Source organism: Astyanax mexicanus, chromosome 1, assembly GCF_023375975.1.
Source record: "Astyanax mexicanus isolate ESR-SI-001 chromosome 1, AstMex3_surface, whole genome shotgun sequence".
NCBI classification, from domain to species: domain Eukaryota; kingdom Metazoa; phylum Chordata; class Actinopteri; order Characiformes; family Acestrorhamphidae; genus Astyanax; species Astyanax mexicanus.
Window position 1 is genome coordinate 61,550,354 of NC_064408.1, and position 21,543 is coordinate 61,571,896.

General features: G+C 39.8%; 1 protein-coding gene across 2 annotated transcripts in view; it reads right to left on the reverse strand.

The window, feature by feature from the left end:
• Positions 1-12,844: 12,844 nt before the first annotated feature.
• plpp3 (phospholipid phosphatase 3) overlaps positions 12,845-21,543 on the reverse strand; it is a 48,039-nt gene continuing 39,340 nt past the window's right edge. For both annotated transcript variants that reach the window (XM_007260661.4, XM_007260660.4), the window contains exon 6: positions 12,845-14,877. In XM_007260661.4, the coding sequence (XP_007260723.3) occupies positions 14,749-14,877 (129 nt within the window). In that variant the 3' untranslated portion in view covers positions 12,845-14,748. The remainder of the gene's footprint in view (positions 14,878-21,543) is intronic.

The following is a 21,543-nucleotide window of genomic DNA, read 5'->3' on the forward strand; positions in this document are numbered from 1 at the left end:
TGTGATATTATCAGTGGAGCTGCGGGATAATCCTGCGGAAATAAGAACTTTTATTAATTCCAGTAAGAGCCACCTACGCTCACATATTCATAAGAGAGAGGCAGAAATATCCAAGCAGCAGCAGCAGTTATGAATGCAGTTATGAATGGATTAGTGTCTTAAAATGGTGTTGGCATGAAAAATTGATTTTCTCTAAGTAATGCAGTTTAGCATTTAGCATCTCTCTCTCTCTCTCTCTCTGTAGTCTTTACCCAGACACATCCTATTGTGACAATTAATCATCCAGTTATTACATTCTTCTCAGTAAATCTCTGTCTAATTGGATAAAGTGTTCCTTCAATATCTTTCTATTCACCCCACATCCTTTCTTGTTGATTGTTCATCATACCTTGGTCAACCCACCCTCACTCATCACCACCAAGTCCATCTCTCTCCCTCTCTCTTTTTCAGGGCCACTGTCAGGAATGTGCTCCATTTCCCTAAAGGAAGTGAGGAATAGAGCCCGACCCATACCTCCCCTCCTCTCTTTTGGGCCGGGATGAACTCAAAAGCCCCACTCTGAGTCCCAGACCCCCTTCCTGAATGGGTCCCACCCTCGCCCCGCGCCGGTTCTCTTCCACACCACAGCTCCCGCTCCCAGCTGGACAGTTTCACCCCCACCACAGTGCTCCTCTTGTCCGACTAGTGGTATTTTTTCAACATACAGTACAGTATATGCAGTCTTACTGTATGCCAAATCTGTCATTTCCCTTCATACGGTGTTTCCAAACGTGCCCTCCTATGCACAGGTTCACTACAAGTAGATACACAGGCTTTCACTTTGTTCACACCTGAGGTTTGACTGTGTCAAAAGAGATTAGTGATTAGTGAAAAATGTGGAATATATTTCTTTAGGTAATTAATATTTTTTATCATGTTAAAAAATGCTAACCAAGTCACATTGTTTTATTACCATTCCTCAGTATAACCTGGATACACTGGAACAGGATGTTTTTCTTTAGGCCTGTGATTTAACACACAACAACAGCAGCTCTCATACTGTAGGAGTGAAGTGACTGTGTATACAGGAAAAAAATACCGTAAATATAAGGGTTGTTAATATATACAGGACAACTAACACACAGTACTAATTGGGACAATAAGAAGAAGAATAAACGTGTGTTTTAGCAGCATAGAATGAAAAAGTGTTAGCGATGAGCTGTACTGATAATTTGAGTGGAAGTGTCCTATATTAACATTTAAAGAATGAGGTGCAGTGAGGGTCTTTTATGATAGTTTATGATGGATGCTGGACAGGATCATTGGTCCCAGGTAAACATTTGAGTGTTCAATAATTTGGTCACTTTAAGGAAGATGCTATTGCAGAGACTGGCCTTGGTGAAACAGATGCTCCAGTACCTTTTGACAGGATGTCAGATGATGAATGAGTGATGAAGTCCACCTTATTCTGCCACACCCACTTTCAAGAGTTGGATTCTTCCGCATTTGTTTTAGAATATCCAGTCATTTCATATTAAATGTTTTTTGGTAGTGTCGTATTTAAATAAATTAAGTCTAAAGTAGCCACTGCTATGAACACTGATCATAAACCCAGCATTCCAACATGGTATTTGACCTTATTTACAGTTATGAACAGCATAGCCAACCAGCCTTCACACAAAAACATAGGAGTGCTGTGTAGAGATAGCCCACTAGCCAATGGATGTAGGACCCACAGGCTCTCTTGTCCCCTTTTCTGTCAGACTGATGAAAGTTCCTAAAGTCAGCCTTTTCCATCACCGACCACAGATCAGCTGCCCTTCATCCATCCAACATTAAAACTATAATCCCAAACCTACTGTCAAGGCAACACAGGTGTTTTTCAGAGTCAAATAATTGAAAGCTCTTGACAGTCACGTGATTAATATCCTACTTAGCATGTTTTACAGTTTTTCTCCATTGGTTTGGCTCATTTCTTGAAACTGAGATGACATTCTCAAAATAACATGGACAAATTCCCAAACTAACTTGCAGTTTCTCATAACAGAATGGCATTTCTCATTGCTTTCATCACATTTCAAATGCTTTGTACATGTCTCAAGCACTTAGTACATCTTTGCAAATGGTTTTGTACAAGTAGCCTACACTTAACACAATCATCCAACATTTAGTACATTTTCCAAAAGAATGCATCTTTTTGATCTATCTTAATTGGTTAGTTCTCAGTGTAATGGTTGTTCTCTTCAAAACATGTCAGCACAATTTCATCATATAAGTCATCATCTGCAGAATAGTCTGCTCAATTCTCAAAATGAATTAAGAAATTGTAATACAATACAGAACACATATTTTGGAACATTTCATAAATTCATTACAATCAGGTGAGTAGGTAACAGGTGAAAGCAGGTTTTGATGAAAATGAGTGTCCCACATTACAGGTGACCAATCCATCAGTTTGTTGTCTATTATTTTGAATGCTGGCATTGCTCTATATACAGTGGATATAAAAAGTCTACACACCCCTGTTCAAATGCCAGGTTTTTGTGTTGTAAAAAAAAATAAAACAAGACAAATAATTTCATAACTTTTTTCACATTTAATGTGACCTATAACCTGTACAATGCAATTGAAAAACAAACATAAATCTTTACAGCGAAAAAATATAAAAAAAAAAAACTTAAAATCACCTGGTTAAATACATATAACTAATACTTTGTTGCAACATCTTTGGCATTTATTACAGCACTCAGTCTTTTTGGGTAGGAACCTATCAGCGTGACACATCTTGATGTGGCAAAATTTGCCCACTCTTCTTTGCATAACTGCTCAAAATCTGACAAAATGTGAGGGCATCTCCTGTGCCCAGCCCTCTTCAGATTACCCCACAGATGTTCAATGGGATTCAGGTCTGGATTCAGGCTGGGCCATTCCAAAGCCTTAATCTTATACCGCTGAAGCCATTCTTTTGTTGATTTAGATGTGTCCTTTGTGTCATTGTTGTGCTGAAAGATGAAGTTCCTTTTCATCTTCAGTTTTCTACCAGAGGCCGAAGGTTTTTGCCAATACTGACTGGTATTTGGAACTGTTCAAAATTCCGTCCACCCTGAATAAAGCCCCAGTTCCAGCTGAAGAAAAACAGCCCCAAAGTATGATGCTGCCACCACCATGCTTCACTGTAGGTATGCTGTTCTTTTGGTGACGAGCAGTGTTGCTTTTGGAATTATGTCCAAAACGTTTAACCTTGGTTTCATTAAACCATAACACATTTTCCCACATGCGTTTGGTAGATATCAGATGAATTTTTGGAAAATTAAGTAGAGCTTAGATGTTTTCTGGATGTTTGTTTTGCACAGACATATGAAGAAGTCGGCAGATTGTTGTCACATGTACTACACAGCCAGTACTTGCCAGAAATTCTTGCAGCTCCTTCAGTGCTGCTGTCGGCCTCTTGGCAGCCTCCTTGACCAATTTTCTTCTTGTCTTATCATCAATTTTTGTCAAATGTCTTGTTCTTGGTAATGTCTTGTTGTGCCATGTTTTCTCCACTTGATGATGACAGTCTTCAAAGTGTTCCATGGTATATTTAATGACTTTTGTAGCCTTCACTTGACTGATATCTATGAATAATGAGATACCTCTGATGCTCTGGCATCTCTTTGTGGACCATGGCTTGTGCTGAAAGATGTGGCTACAAAAATATCAGGACAAGCCTACTAGAACAGTTAAACTTTATTTGGAGTTGATCAGAGGCACTTTAATTGTTGACAGGTGTGTGCTGACTCCAATTTAAAGTGAGTTCGAAGGTTATTGGTTAAATTTGAACACAGCAACACCCCTAGTTATAAAAGGGTGTGCACACTTATGCAACCTCAATATCTCAGTTGTTTATTTTTACTTCACCTCCCTGAAAGATTTCTGTTTGTTTTTCAATTGCATTGTACAGGTTATAGGTCACATTATAGGTAGAAATTATTTGTCTTATTGTAATTTTTTTACATCACAAAAACCTGGCATTTGAACAGGGGTGTGTAGACTTTTTCTATCCACTGTATACATCTTGGCCTGGTGCTAGTTATTTGATGCTAGTCCTGTGATTATATAACGATGATATAGTCCTGTGGCGATCAGTGTAGAGGATGGCTCAGGCATTCTTCCCACAGTGCATTGCTAAAGAACATATCAGATGCAATGTTGATGAGAATTTATGGCCAAACAGACTGCAGCGGATGGATGGCCAGGAAGGTGATGGAGAGAGGGGAGTGACACAGAGTAGTCAGAATGTTACTGTATTGCATTTGTGATGCTTGACTATTTTTTTACCTACTGTAATGTATTTTGTTTTGTTTTTGCAGGTTTTTGTAATTTGTATACATAGTATATTTGATACATTTTCCTTAGTATTTTCTTTTCTTTCTACCTACAGTAATGTGTAAAAATGTACTTGTAAATAAAAATAGTTACAATTTCCTCAGCAGAAAGAGTGCAGTGTGTGTGGTGTGAACATTGTATTCCTTTAGCTAGACCTCTGCCATAAAGACAAAACATCTAAGCATTTTGACTTGCAGTACTTACACAATGCCAAAGGGACAATGCATTTTGGGGGCACTGATGATTTGTGTGAGAAAGGAAATCAGTTTTGACACGTGGGTAAACTGTTTTTGGAGTGATATGAGCAGTGATGAGGATCCATGTAGTTTTGCTGCACCGTCCAGTTTATTTTGACAGACGGACAAAATTAATGAAAATGTGCCAAAGCAATTGAGAAGGATCTATGCCATTTTTATGGTACTGACTATTTATATGGGAGAAAGACTTCATTTTGAAGCAAGAATGAACGTTTTGGGAGACATATGACATTTTGCTGGTTATCTGAAGTGTTGTGAAGAACTGCAAGTCTGTTTGGCCAATTTACCTTTTAGTTATAGGAATGTCATCTCGGTTTCAAGAAATGAGCCAAACCAATTGAGAAAAACTGTAAAGGCCCCAAAACAAGCAAGAGCTGAAAATGGATGCAATAGAGGCTTGGAAATGCATCACCAGAGAAGATGTGCAGCACCTGGTGATGTCTATAGACAACATTACACATGCAACATACAACAACTGACTAAATATTATGAATTACACTTTATTACACTAATTAATGGAATTAACTACATGTGAAATTGAGAGATAGGGCTTGTGATCTTTCATAGCAGTAAATTATTGTTCAAGTGCTTTCAGTGGGTGGCTATGATACCAGGTGATAGGGTGATGTGATCAGATATTGACTGCTACCTAACATAATGCCATATATTATTATTGTATTATTAATGTTTTAGAAATGTTTTATGTACCTGTGGCTTTATTATACAGAAGTCTGTACAGCATGGTCATGCAATAATCTTTAAAAAATCCATCCAAACCATGCATACAGAACATTTAGCATTTTTATATTTTTAAAAGTTGAAGAAGGTGTAGAGTGCAGCTTACTGTTCTCCTTACTGCACAGCTTACCACACCTCTATTATTTTTCTGTTTAATATATCTTGTCAATGATAAACCACCTGATCTAATTAACACAGATACTATATGTAATATTTTATGTTAAGAATTTTGTATGCTGGCTAGCTGTAGGAGGCATAGGGGCATATTCTGCATGACCCTGTGGAAACTAGAATGGACCAGAGGGGCTGCAGAGGAAGCAGGAATATCTATCAGAAAACTGCACTGAAGTTTTACTGTGGAAGATAACTGAAGATAATTACTCTCTTAAATGTTTCTGGTCAGTTGATTTGCATTTGAATTTACCATTAATAAATTCAAACCAAAATTACACAGAATGTTAGAGCAGGAACACCACCAGTTAAAGCATTAAATCTTAACCTTCACATCTAGAACAGTCCCGGTGCTCTGCTGCACGTGTGAAGCCTCATGTTCATCCAAACATGACTTCACTTTAGGATGCTCTACAGTGTCCTTGTGCAAACTGCTGGACTCAGGAACTGCTCAGCCTGAATGTTCACTAATACAAAGTTTAGCAGAGTAGTCCACGACTCTTCTTCTTAGGAATGATGGGCACCTTCAGTTGAAGTCTCCTCTCTTTTTTTGACCACTGACTATCATTCTTACCCTCTGCTTTCTTTTTACAACAGTACTCTTTATGTAATCTTTATGTCATAATTCTAAACTTAAAACCAGTTTAAAGCTAAAGTTAATGTTTAAGTGCTGGACTAGTATTTGAACCTGATCACGAGTTAAATTTATTTTCAGATCTGAAGTCCAAACATTTTTGAAAACATGGTTTATTTCAGCAGGAAAGGAGCATACTCAGATGCATTAAATGCATTTTTCACTTACTAAACAAACTGGGAATCCAATAAAAAAATCTGCTTTATTCCTATTCCTTTAGAGAGGGTTCTGGTCTTAATAAAGGCAAATTGAGATACTTAGGTCTGCCAGAGTACAGAGTGTTGTGTACACTTGTGTAGACACCATAAACTGAGCACCATTGGCCAAATCAGATAAAAAAAAATAAATAATAAAAAAATGGTCTCATACGTTTGTTTTAAGTTTGACATTTTTCTGTAACAGTAAAGAAATATCTTTCTGTGCATCCCAATCACATGCTTCTGTAACATGTGTTCCATATCTGCCAAACCTTGATAATAAATGATTGTGTAAGATTGCTTATGTGTGTTTTTTGTCACTGTGTATTAAAAAGAATCATTTGCCTGACATTTGTCCATAATAGGTGGATGCTATGCTATAGCTGTTACTTATTTTCATTAACTTATAGGTACTAATGTAATATAGTAGTCAGAAAATACATCTAGTCAGTCTGGGATGTCTAGTGTATTCAGTGATGTTTTAGCTGTGCACATTATCTAAGTATCTCCAATTAAAAACGAAAAAAAAAATGTGTTAGGTCACTCTTCATTTGGAAAAGGAAATAACTGTTAATATAAATGCTTAAAAAATGAAGCACAGCTTCACATATTCCATATGATTTCTTGGATTTTTTCTTCATGTTTTACATTCATATATTCATATTTATATTTACATACATTCACATAACCAATTTTTAACATTTGAGTAAACATTATCAGCATAAATTATAGTTTAAAAAGGTTTAACTTATGAAATTTTATTAAACAGAAACAACTGTAATACATAATTTATTAACATCATATCACGTTTATAGAATCTGTTTATTTTTTTACATTTTATTAAGATCAATTTCTGTATCGCTGTAGATCAACAAGAAAAAACATTAATGAGTGTAGATGTATGAATAATTAGAACACTTGAAAAACTATATGAAAAACTAAATGAAAAAAAAAATACTAAATTAAAATACCAATATTGCATTTTCTTAAATTAATGAAATTGATTTAAACATCCACCTGAATTCCCCTCCAAATGGAAAGTGACCTAACTTTTTTGTCACTTATCACAATATATCTTCCTCCATACAGGTAACACAAATGCTTATACCTTACTTTTACTGACATTTAACCAGATGTTTCTGACAGCTGTGCCGATGCCATCTACAGCTTAAGTCCCCCACCTCACGTTCAGCAGTGAAATCCAAACCCCAGGCTGCCGAGGACAGCGATCGGGACTGGATCTCGCGGGTCAGCGTAACTGACCCTGGCAGGAGTTTATTGTGAGACAGCAAACAGAGTATCGTCTGCACAGCCTCAGCGGCATCTGGACTATTAGGTGTTGTATATTTTCTAGACTTACACACACATACACATGATGGTGAGCGAGAAGGAGACGGAGAATGTGTGTATATGTGTGTGACAAGGAGAATAGATCCAGAGAGGGTGAGGCTCTGTTCGTAACACCCGTGAGATAAAACAGTGCTGATATCTCAAATCAAGGCCAGTCTACTACAGGAGCTGCTGCAGAAGAGCCATGATTGGGAGCTGTAGACTTTGAATGTCCAATGAAAAACGAGTAGCTCCATTTTTGTCGATTTTTAGTTTACTACATAATTTGAACACACTAATTGTCCCTTACACTGTGCCAAAATTTCTCGATGAATGGACCAATAGAAATACTTCTAAATGACCTGAAATAAACTCTTTTTACATTGACTTCCATTAAAAGTTTTAAAGGTTTTTTCTCTCTCCTGTAAAAGTTGCAGTTTTAGATATGCTTGTTTTTCATTGCACAGCGATGGATATACATGTAGGGGGTTGAAATGTTTTCCAAAAAAGCCTCAAACATTTTTTTTACGTCAATATTTCTAATTAAGCTGTGGTATCCCCACCACGCAGCCCAACCAGAGAGCTGGCCTTGGAGGCCATGAAGACTTCTGGCTGAAACTGCCAGCATTTATTTATTCCTTAACCCATCCACAAATCCGTTTACACTCTGCACCCATGTGCTACTCTGCAGTCATCAGGAGACTAAATAAGCTTCTGTTCAGGATTGGGCTCTGCCATGTGGGTGGCGCTCCTCTCTAACACCTTTAAAACAAATAACACCTCACGGTGAGCCAGCTTGGATTTCACTGTGATAATCCAAAATAACTTCCAGGCTTTTATTGCTCTTCTTTATACGCATACGTGCCAGCAGGGCCTGAATGATGTTTTGTTTGCATGTTAGTATTGCAGTATGAGCAGACACAAAATGCTGCAATCTAAATCCAAATTTAGGCACATTTTAATATTACAGTTCTCCAAAGTATAGTCATTGCAACACTGTAACAGGAAAGTAATTGGTTTAAAATTGGATTTCTGCCTAAATTGGACATTTAATGTGTTCTGATCTTCATCTTAGTCACAACAATAGACAAACACAGTTTGCTTAAACTAATACCACACAAAAATTATATGTTTGCATGTTTTTTATTTAACACAACATGTTAACATTCACAGTGCAGGGTGGAAAAAGTATGTGAACCTTTGTATTTAACAACTGGTTGACCCTCCTTTGGCAGCAAAAACCTCAACCAAACGTTTCCTGTAGTTGCTATAGATCAGACCTGCACAACATTCAGGAGGAATTTTGGATCATTCCTCTTCACTAAACTGTTTCAGTTCAGTAATATTCTTGGGATATCTGGTGTGAATCGCTCTCTTGGAGTCAGCTTCTCAGTTGGGTTGAGCTCAGGACTTCCTAGAATGCATATTTTCTTCTGTTGAAGCCATTCGGTTCTATGTTTTGGGTCAGTGTCCTGTTGCATCATCCATCCTCTGTTGAGCTTCAGTTGGTGAACAGATGATCTTACGTTTTCCTGGAAAATGTCTTTGTTTACTTGGGAATTCATTTTTCAGTTGATGACAGCAATCCGTCCAGACACTGAGGCAGCAAAGCAGCCCCAAACCATGATGCTCCCTCCACCATGTTTCACAGTTGGGATGAGGTTTTGATGATGGTGTGCTGTGCCTTTATTCTCCACACATAGCGTTGTGTGTTCCTCCAAAGAACTCAATTTTGTTTTCATCTGTCCACAGTATATTTAGCCAGTAGTGCTGTGGAACATCCAGGTGCTCTTTTGTAAACTTCAAACGTGCAGCAATGTTTTGTTTGGAGAGCAGTGGCTTCCTCCATGGTGTCCTCCCATTAACTCCATTCTTGTTTAATGTTTTCCTTACTGTAGATTTGTCAAAAAAATGTTAGCATGTGCCAGAAATGTTTGTAAATCTTTAGCTCTAGGACACTCTAGGATTCTTCCTCACCTCATTGATCATTCTGTGCTGTGCTCTTGCAGTCATCTTTACAGGACGACCATGCCTAGGGAGAGCAGCAACAGTGCTGATCTTTCTCGATTTGTAGACCGTCTGTCTTACCGTGGACACATGAACATCAAGGCTTTTAGAGATACTTTTGTAACCCTTTTCAGCTTCATGCAAGTCAACAATTCTTGAACAAAGGTCTTCTGAGAGCTCTTTTGTGCGAGGCGTGATTCACATCACATGAAGTTCAGAACACATTTAAGGACCAATTTTTTTGCAGAAATTCAAATTACCCCAAATGGTTCACATACTTTTTCCTGCAACAGTATAATGAATGACCACATGCAATAAGGAACTTTACACAGATTTTAAAGTGACCATGGACTCTTTTGGGTTAAAGCAAACTTTACACCAAAGTCTTGATTTTCCATCATTTTTGTCCAAATTACATGGTGCTGTTTTTATTTAAAAACCGACGCTCTGCCGAGTAACAGCATATACACACAGTACAGTTTTGAATCATCACCTCCAGCGGCACCAGGCAGCAGCATTAGCTTAGCACAGACTAGCTATCTGCCACGACACGCTCAACCCGCAGCGCTGGCTGTTTTTTTTGTGGAAAAAAGGGAAAGAAAATCACCTCGGCCTCTGCCGTCTGAGAGCCAGAACGGTAACTTAACCAGCCAGGCTAGGCTATAAGCTAAGCTAATGCTGAGCTAAAGCAAGCTACGCTAACCTAACCACAGTCCTGCCGGCTAGCTAACCAAACACCACCCAACAAAAGGCAGAAATGCTCAAAAAATGCGCAACGTTCACCTGAAGACGACTCCACAGAGCAGGAGAGGAGAGTATTAGTGTTATTTCATGGTCCTAATTTTGATTTTAAGCTAACGTTTGTGGTGTTACTCTATATGAACCATACACTGTTTTGTAGTTAAGTTACAGTTCTGGTGGAACTCTTGTGTTCTATCGCTTAAATATCTATATATTATCTATATATAGACATCTCTGAAAATGAGGCTATACTGAGGCTAACCTTGGCCTACTGAAAAATCTACTACTCACTCCTCCCTCTGTCTCTTCTGCTCTGAGCAGCCCCTTGTGGAACATAGGTGTCCCTTACCTTCTAAAGGATGAGTCAAAGTAGGTAAGATGATATTACAAATACTCAAATGACAAAAATAAGGCATTAGCATCACAACATAGTTTATTATTAATAGGCATTAATAGTGAACTATAAACATATATTCTGTATTGTGCAGCTCTGCACGCCGGGCTCCAGTAAAGTGTACGAGGTGGAAATTGAAACATCTGCAACACCTTTCTCGAGCCTCGCCATGGTCTCCATAACAAACACTCCTTCTTACTCTTACTAGCACCCATTCATTCCTGGCCTTCGTCCTGAAGGTTGGCCATGCCAGCTTTTTCTCTCTTTCTCTCCTTCCACGGCCAAACATGACCGCAGGACTAGCAGGCTCTCTCAGAACTCCTCCAGATGCCACTGCTGTGATCTATCGCTGTGCTTTTCCTTGCCAAAAAGCTTCAGCTCAGCTCTGACTCACTCGCCGACTTGGCTGCAGTCTTTTAACACACGTTTACTACTTGCCGCGATTCCGTGTCTGCTGTCAGTGAGCTCTTAAGTTTGATCAGTTGGGTCCAGGCTAGGGGATTAGGTTGTGGTGATGTAAATAGAAAGCCAAAGCCCAGCGTTTCAGAGTCCCAGTGGCGGCACCGAGTGATTTTATGGATCTGAACCCAAGTTTACTGCGGAGCTTATGACACACTGGCTCCTAATGCTGGCAGGCATGCTCATGGTACTGTGGCCCACTGCCAAAAAGGTGAAGCCTCCCACTCTTCCACAGTGTCTTATTACAGATTACAGTGAACGGCTCTTCACCGGGCACTTAGCGTCAGGCAGAGGTAAATGATTGACAGTATTTAGATGTTCTCACACTCAAGACTATAGTGTAATGTATTTTGGAATGGGAAACCTTTCATGGATACCATTAGCTGCTGGTTAAAACTCAAGAACAAGAAGATGCCCACTGAGAGGCCTGCTGTCAGGCTGCTGCAATATACAGAGCTCATAACACCAATATTTTTTTGTTTTTAACACCATTAGAAAATACTAGTTTCCAGACAATTTCTCTCCCTACAGAGAATGTTTAATCATTTGTAAGGACTGAAATATACAGTCTGTGGTTTTAAACAAAGTTTCACCCCATGTGTTTTTCATCCTCTTAATTCTGTAAGCAGTGTAACAGTACTCATATTGACGGAAGGCTTTGCACCATTTGAAAAAGGTTTATGAGAAGGAAACATCACTAGACTGTGCACAAGAGTATTAATCTAACCAGAGGGCTTTATTCAGTTGATTGAAACAAAAACAAATCTCTTCCAACAAATCATTATATTGTAAATAAATATATTATCATCATTTAAATTCAAATAAAACATGGACTATCATGTAAAATATAGTTTAGAATGGACATAAAATTTTAATTCAGCACCAAAACTAGCTGGCTTTTGATATACTACTAGAACTTTTATAGGGATGCTACCAAAAATGACCACTATTGTAAGTTTTTTATTTATTTATTTCTAGCACAAGCTAAAGCCCTAGCTCCAATACTTTGTCGCTTTGTCCAATACTTTGTCACTGCAAGCTTATCCCTACTTTCATGATGACAATATTATATATATATATATATATATATATATATATATATATATATATATATATATATATACAGACAATGTTTATCATCCAGTAGTGGCATATTGATGAAATAATGACAACACAACACAGCATAAAAGAAATAAACAGTCATGTATGTTCATAATGAGCTTTTTTATTTAAAAGCACATGTATTAGAGCTAATTACATTTAGCAGAAAAAAAAAACATTTGATATTATTTCTTTTGTACAAAAAATGAGACAATACAAAAATACTAATAGTAAATTTTGATACATTTGTAGATGTTTTTCAATGCTTATTAAAAACTTACTATCACAAATCTACAATATTTTAGTTACCTAAATACAAAAATCTGTCAATCAATGCTTGTCGAAGCAGCAATTTGTAAATAACACAGGTCATGACACAATTTTTTTTTAAGTCATAGTGGATATATCTAAAAATGTTCAGAAATAATATTTTACATAGTTAATTTTAGTGATCTATACATTATTTATATATTTAAAAGGAGAAAATAAAACAGCTTGCTGAAATGATAGGACGGACTATACAATGTGCGGGGATGTGCAACATGTCGGAGGCTGTGTGGCGTGTTGGGTTGTGTAGATGTGGCGTATGCTGTGTATACGGTAAAATAATCTGGCAGAACTGTACAGCTGTTAGTGAGGACAGTAGACGTCATTTAGAGAAGGGAAAAGGCCGAAGAGGCGTATAAAGAGAAAGAGAGAGAGAGAAAAAAAAATCCACAGTTTTCTTTCATGTTTTTTTTTCTTCACATGGTTAATAGTGCTCTGCACGAGGTCAAGGACCACGTGCAGAATCATAGTGACACACACACACACACACACACACACACACACACACACACACAAACATACATACATACGAGCACACATACATGCATACACAACACATGGCACAGAGTAACTGGTGGGGACCCACCTCCCTCCCCCTTTCCCCATACACCAAAACACACACACACCTGGGGCACTTGCTGGGGGATACTTCAATTAGCGCCACCACTGGCCAAAGGTGTGAATGGCACGGCTGCTGCTGAGTGATTATGTGATTGGACGGGAGAAGAGTCAATACTAGCCAGCAGAAGAGGCTCGTTCTCCCCATCCCAAATATAAATGTGCCAAAGCCAGTGCAGTCGATGGGTCTCGACCCCAAACGACCCTGGTGACGGGAAAATATATGTAAAAGTTCCCCCAATCCCACCACCCCTCACCTTTCTCCCCACCCCTCCCGGAAACACAACGCAGAAGCACGGCTCAGCCATGCTCTCACAACACTGCTGCAGATGGGCAACAGCCATCTAGAATTCAAGATTTAGAAACCTTTTTTTGATTTCCATCATTTTCTTTTCTAAAACACCCCAACTCCCCCCTCAGCCCACCCCTTAATAAAAAAAAATCCCAGTGAAATGCAACATCTCTTGGAGCTAGGCCACTGTGCGGGTAACTAAGGGCAGCATTGATGGGTCTAGTGCTCAGGAGTGTCTATGCATCATAATGGTGTGTGTTCAAAGCCCCCCTAATTCTCAGGGAGTGCCATACACCACAGTGTAAGTTAATTTTTCAGTCTACCATGCACTAGAAACCGCACCAAGCTCCTCCAAAGCTACACCCCTCAGACAGCGAGTGGTGACGATTTACAATGGACTCAATGGATATAGTGCTATAAGTTACTGGTCTTTATACTGTTAATATATCTGTGCTAGTAACACTGCAGGTAAAAGAATCGTTCCTATAACTAAGGAATTTGTTTTCCTATACTTAGAAAAGGCCTCAGAGACAAGAGAGAAAGAGAAAAAAGTGAGACACAAAGTGAGACACGTAGACAGACAAAAAAAGAGAGAGAGGGAGGCAGAGAGAGACAGACACTGGTCATATGACCAGCCTCACAGTCACACTCTTCTTCCTTTTGTTTTCATTCATTCAAGCATCCACCCATTCATTCAGTCATTCATTAGTCCAAGTTTCATATTCTTTTCACTCTGTTCTTTTGTTTAGCCCTTATAACTCCATTCAGTGTGCTGCAAACCAAGTTGCATGCCCACTTTAGTCCACACTATTTTGGGAAGTAACAAAATCCCAAGTAACGAGTTCCTTTCTGTACGTTATATATTTAGCTTTGTTTATGTGTGTGCGAACTGGGCTCAAAATGAAGAATAGCGAGAATCGTGAATAAGGTATTAAAAAAAAAACAACAACAATAAAAGAGTCTCAATAGTTAAAGGTCTCTGTCTCCTGCCTCTACATTCTACTGTCAGATGAGAGAAAGAGAGAGAGAAACAGCTTAAGTGCTGCTGCTCCTCAGTCACAGGTGGCTGTTCAGGTTTCTTCAGAGGAGGTGGGTCGGGGAGGGTGTTAAAGATGGTTCCTCCCACCGCCCTCCGCTCACACCATGTTGTGGTGGTTGTTCCTGTCTATGATGTCGGCCGAGGGGAGGAGCTCCTTTTTGATTGGCGAGGGCGGAGGAGTGGCGGTCTTCACTTTGGGCTTGAACAGGTCAGACACATAGAAGACCTGGAGAGGAGAAAAGAGAAGACAAAAAGGACATTAGTGATGAAGTCCCCTAAAGTTTAAAAGATTGCAGTTGAAGAGCATCATGAAGAAAAAGCTGATTTGGCAGTCACAAACAATGCTGCGATACCATTGGGCGATTGGATAGCACTGGATGCAAATGGATACAATGTGACATTGTATTTCTTATTGTAGGATGCACAGAATGTCAAAATCAAACAAAATTAAACAGCTGTCTTGCAAAACGATGAAAAATTTTAAAAAATATCAAAGCACAATACTGCTCAGGAAAAATGAATAAGTCTTTTCACTTTTCACTGGCCGTTCACTGAAAGTACTTGGTTAGCAAATGTCAGATAAGTAATTTTGTTTGCCAAAAATTCAATATATTACTTATCAACTGCCTTCAGCTTGACTTTTCCCAAACTTTTTTCATCTTAACATAAAAGCAGAACCTAACCCTGACCCTGGTCCTAATCCTAACCATATGCCTGCTGATAATCAACGGCGTTTCACCAGATAGTTTGTTAACATTTTGGGTATTTAGGTAAGAGGCCTACAGGAAACTTTCCAAATAAACTGTGACTGAGTTATAAACTGAGCGTGAGTTTGGGTTTGAAAGACAAAAGAGTAGAAAGTGAGACATCAACACTGTACCACCACCCCTCCCTATGCTCACTGACTGCAGTAGGCACAGTGAGTGATATTCATGCCCTCAATCACCCTAATGACCTCAGCAGATCTAGCTCGGCTAGCTGAGTCCTTCTCTGAAGTCATGCACTGATAAGAAGTTTCCCAACACAAGGCTGGAGTCTTTCAAGCACATCGAGTCAGTAGAGAACTCAAATATGTTAAAGAGACTGAGGTCAGTATGCAGGACTCAGCAGCTTGGCGTGGGAGGCACTGAGGGAGGAAAGGGTACTGTCTGGCAACCACGGCTTTACGTCCTGATGACATCACCGACAGAACAGGAAAACAAGGAGGGGTGGGAAGGAAGTGTGTCCGTAGGAAAACGGCCAAGCTCCCACCCTAAAGATTGTCAAGGAGTTCTGGAGGGTCTGACTGGTGATCTAAACCTCCGCCTGGACAGTCTTATGAGGCATGCCAAACAGAGAAATGAACCCTGAAGTTTATTTGCGGGGAGAGTGGACGTTTAGTGGTCCTAGAAGGCCTGATGTAGAGCTGAAGCAGGCTTTTGGCCTGTTCAGTCTTCCACGCCCTGTAAGAGTTGCTGAAGGCTGGACAACAGCTGAGCTGGATGTTCACAGCATGGAGTTGCAGATTCCAGCAGGCCTGCCAACACACACACACACACACATACATGCAGGGGCAGCACTGTGATGAGAAAGGTAGGCAGCAGAGTAGAGTGGCAGCTAAGCCCTGATGTGGTGCTTCCTGTCGGGTTATCTGTAATGCTACACTATAGTCGGGTAATGCCCTTAGGGTGATGCCAGGGGGAAAACGCAGGCATGGCTAAAAAAAGAGATTTCCTCTTTGGGATAAAGACCGACCACCAGCAGCCCTGCTGGTTTTGTATGAAGGAAATGGAACAGGTTTTGTCAATGAGAGCGAGAAGGACAAAGATAGACGTGACCATGGGGAGTTTATCATCACAGTTTACGGGAATACTCAGACTGCCTCACATACAACACAACAGGACCTTCTGTGGGACATAAAACTATCTTCCTGTGTCGTGTTTCATTACCCTATCCGTCCCCACATTTAGAAATGATATTAAATCATTTTGAGGGGAATCCAAAAGGACATCACATATTATTGGTTACATATTGTAAGCACATGTATTATTCTTAGTAACGTATTCATGTAGAGCTCTGATTTTACCAAATTAAAAACCTCTGGAATATAATCAAGAGGAAGATGGATTTATCCAAAAGCAGTGTGTAAGACTGGTGGAGGAGAATTTTTATTATTTTTATTTGGAATTGGGGAGAAACGTTGCCCGTAGTTTATAGAATAAAACAGCAATGTTCATTTTACTCAATTATATACCTATAAATAGTAAAAACCAGAAGAATTTTCTTGTGCAAAAAAATCGGATTTATAAAGTGTTTTTAAAACAATCATGAAGTGAACATGAACATTCCAAATGAGAAAACTATTGGAAAACATCAGAATACTTACTGAATACTAAGTTCTTCTTAAGAACAGTTGGTGAATAACACCCAGTGCTTCTAAACAGAACCATGACAGCCCAAATAACCATATGATATCTTATCTATAGAAAACCCAGTTAAAAACCACTGGAGTGTTCCTTTCTCCTCTAGTGAATGCTGGTTGCTTGTCCAAATGCATGTGGATAATTAGGTCATTTGGCAATTTTAGCATGACCCTTCCACACAACTATCAATGACATCATAAAACAGAAGATAAAGGACCTCACTATTGCTTCATGCCAGTTTGAAATTATGAAAGTGCGTGTGTATGCCATCATTCCTCCTCTAGGCACTAGTCAGTAATGAGCTCATGTGTCTATGAGAGCTTTGAGGCAGATGACCCGGCCTTTTTTTCCACAATGGGCTGCTTAACACTGTGACCTCTATCCTTTGACCTGAGGCGACTAATGGAGTCTTATCGCGGCGGGAGAGCTTCCTGCGGTGGGACTCTGCATGTGAAAGTGTTCTTCCTCCATACGCTTAGTCTATTGTGTTGGAAATGCTTCGTCAGCAACAGGAACCCAGCATGTGTGTCTGTTGTGTGCACGTGAATATGCATGCGCCTCTTTATTACAGTCCCACAGGAAACATTCCAAGAGAGAGCTGAAATGCAATGCATGGCAAATGCCGGGGGCGTATGCCCTTAGAAGTAAGTCTATAAATGGGCTTTAGGGGCTGGTAAAGGTGGACTTGAAGGAAGCAATATATCAAGGTGGACGCTTTAGGGTCTGGCTTGACTTTCTAGTCAAGTCGAACTGCACGGATTGCACAGAAAAAAGTCAGTTCGGAGCTTTATGGACAAGTTCCACAGTTTGGATGAACAGTGAGGCAAGATCACATTACTGCAAAGTTGAGACTTGATTAACATTAGCTTTTTCCAATCTGGCTTGTAAGATGCTTCTGCAACTGAACTCAAAAGTTCAAAAGTTGGATACAGTGATACAGAAATGTATGTGTGCTATCTTGATATCCATGATTTGTCCCATATGTATATAATTGGGCTGATTTATAAATGCAAAAAAGTGGCTAATTCCACATTAGCATTAGCACTATCAAGAAATTTGCATTACCAAGAAACAGACGGTTATAAAAAGGGTTACAAATAGTAGTGTGATAGAGGAGAAAAGACTTGCCAATAACTGACTCACACACATTCAGTCAGACAAGGAAATGAAGTCATTCTGTTACCAATATCACACATCTACTGTTTTTTTTTTTTGTTTGTTTTTTTACAACCTATGTAAAGGATACTGGATTTAAAATGCCTATAGGACATTCTAACTGTTTAAAATTCTGTAATCACAGAGAATTTATACATATATGTCTATTCCCTTAGCTTAGTTTTTCAGACAATTCACACACAATTCTTTAAAAAGAGACTGGAACCAATCTCTTCAGGATTTGGTTTGATTATATTGTAAACAGGTTAATGGTAGAGGTATGTCGGAGTATGTGTGAGCATGGGTGGTCCTCTGTAGTTGAAGTGTTTATGTGTTTGCAAGGGAAATGTGTTATTGTAAGGCATCACTGCATTGAAGCTCTCGTGCATAATGAATAAAGAGACCGCGTCTGCCCAGTTTTGGCCCGGACTGTATCTCTTTTCCGTGTAACATGGGTAGACTAAGAAAAAAAACTGTTAAAAATTCCTTGTTTTGGAAAAAAAAAAAAAAAAAAAAGCTGAGCTACTATTTCTGGCTCCTCACTGCCTCAGTCATTGCCATGGCTCCAAACAGACAGCTGCAGCTGTGAATGAAAAAAAAAAAGACAGCGAGAAGCCAAACGGATGGACATATGGGAGCAAGCGATAGGATATCAGGACGTCTATCTGGTCATGCAGGCCAGAAAAGAAGCACTCAGTCGTGCAGTCTTATCAGAGGAACACTGACCGTGACCCTGAGTGCTCTGGAAGTATGCTGGGACATTCTGATATGATGGAGGTTAGGATATGCAGTGGAGGGAAAGAGGGAGAAGGGTGACGAGGAGAGACAGAAAAAGACAGAGAGGGAGGAAAAGGCAGTTGGAGCGTCCCCACTCCAGCTGTTTCCCCTCTTCATCAACCCCCTTCGTTGTGCAGGAAGCATCTCCGAAACCGAGGCCTGGCTGGGCCATAACATCTCTCACTCTCTCCTCTCTCCATTAACTGCTCCGAAACTAGGCCAGTTTTGATAAGTTGGCTGAAAACACTGGAAGGAAGAGTAGGAGGATATGGTGGCAGTCCTAACTGGCCTAGAAAAACAAGAAAACGAGCAGTTCTTTGGGCTCTCTGTCAGACAAAACACAAAGCAGTGATCCCAACCGAGACTGTCTCCAAGAATTTGGTTGTATTGATACAGCCCAGGCTTACATCTTGGGTCTGCACCATAACACTCCGGGTACAAAGCTCAGATCCTTCCCAACCAAGGCAAGCTGGGAGGCGCCGTTCAGCTAAAGGAGCTCCAGGTCTGAAGTTTCCCTTTCATCATACGCGTGCCAGCAGGTTGACATTTAAGGCTGGTCAGAGAGTCGTTCTCTCTGGGCGGCTCTGTCCTGTGGAGCCGCTCGAGTTGATTCACTCTAATGAGGATCAGACCACGGGCTTGTCAGCAACTCTGCAGCAGAATTCTCCAGGACCTGCCACTGCCAGACGGCTCACTTCAAAGCCTGACACTTTGACATGGACCTTCAGGCAGTGTTCAGTGAGCAGGGACCTATCCTGAGAGAAGTGCCGCGGCCACGTGGGACAAGGAGTTCTCCAGTAGAATGAATCATTTCCACCAGAACAAGACTGGCTTCTTCTAAACCAGTGGTTTTTCAACCCTCATCCAAAAAGTAGTCCTGATCCCAACCATGGAAATCAAGGAAATCTTCTGAATGAGTTGATTAACTGTGGGAGATGTGTTAGAACATCGCAAACACTTAAAAAACATACAGCTCCGAAAAAAAAAGAGACCACTTAAAAATGGTGAGTTTCTTAGATTTTATCAAATTGAAAACCTCTGGAATATAATTAAGAGGAAAATGGATGATCACAAGCCAACTGCTTGGATTTTTGCATTTTTGCACCAGGAGTGGCATAAAAGTATCCAAAAGCAGTGTATAAGACTAGTGGAGGAGAACATGCCAAGATGCATTAAAACTCTGATAAAAAAAACAGTGTTGTTCCACCAAATACTGATTTCTGAACTCCTATTCAGACCTTATTTAAGGTCTGAAAGTGCTGCATCTTTTTTGTTATTATATATAAAAAAGGCCAACATGAAGTGTATCCAATACTGAATTAACTGGACAACAGGTTCATAAACTAGTGTTATAAACCCAATGCACAAATAATAAAATTGCAGTCTATATCAAACATTACGATACGAACAATTAACACCTAGACAACATATATTTGTGTCAAGCAATATTAACAGAAAGGTCTTTACATATTGCAGAACAAAATATAGCTAAAGTGGCACTACCAGGCCTAATGGAGGGTAAAAAAAAAACAGTCTAAGCATGTCCGGATCTGACCTCCTGCATTCCCACACATACCTCAATGTGTTGCATTGCTGCTTTGCATGTGTATGGAAACATAACTTTAGACCCTCGCTGTGTTTTTATTTCTCCAGCAGCCACGTGTGCTGTATGTTCTCCCCATAGGTTCCCTCTGAACTGTGGTTATTAGAGATACTCTAATTGGGCTACTATAAGTGTTCACAGATGTGTGCGTGTGAGCAGGGTGGGAGTTGAGAGTTAGGTGGAGAGGAGAGAGGAGTGGGAGAGCTTCCAATACAAGGGCTGTAAAAGAGGACGGGCGCCTCGATCTGCACAGCTAAGCGTCTTGTTTCTGCTCCCTTTTTTTTCTCTCTCTCTTTCTCATTCTCCCTATTGCCACGTTCAAGTGGTGTCTGAGTTCTCATATGACATTAAGTTGTGCAACACTCTGTGAAAAAAAAACATTGATGATAAAAAAAAAAAAGCTTGTAAATGCATGTAGTACAAAAACATGAATGAACATGATCTAATGACTTTCGCTCTTACGAAACAATGAGGCATTGGGAAAGGGAAAAAGGCCACTGGGATCTAGCTGCAAAAAAAACACATTTCATATCCGAGATGATGTCAGAACTCGCGTATTGCACAATCCACTGGGATAACTTGACAGATCTATGGTCATCATTTGCGTACTATTAGGGGTGGTACCCAACCGAAGCCAATAAGAGCGAGGAAAAACAACACAGTGTCAGATTCCCAGGCCACACTGCGTAGTGTAATGTTCATTAGAGACGCACAGCAGTGTGACAGCTTCTACTCAGCAATCAACCTGGGTGAACTACAGCAGCAGAGACTTTGCCAGCCACTGATTTTGGCAGCCACTGATGAAGCCTCTGTAAAAGCACTTTTCATTTTAGCGTGGCTAACAATTTCCAAGTTTGTCTTTAGGCCCCTGTTTGAAGGCGATGTGATGGTTGCTACAGGGGTGGTTAACCCTTTAAAGAAATGGCTAAGATATTGCTTTTAAACTTTTCTGAAA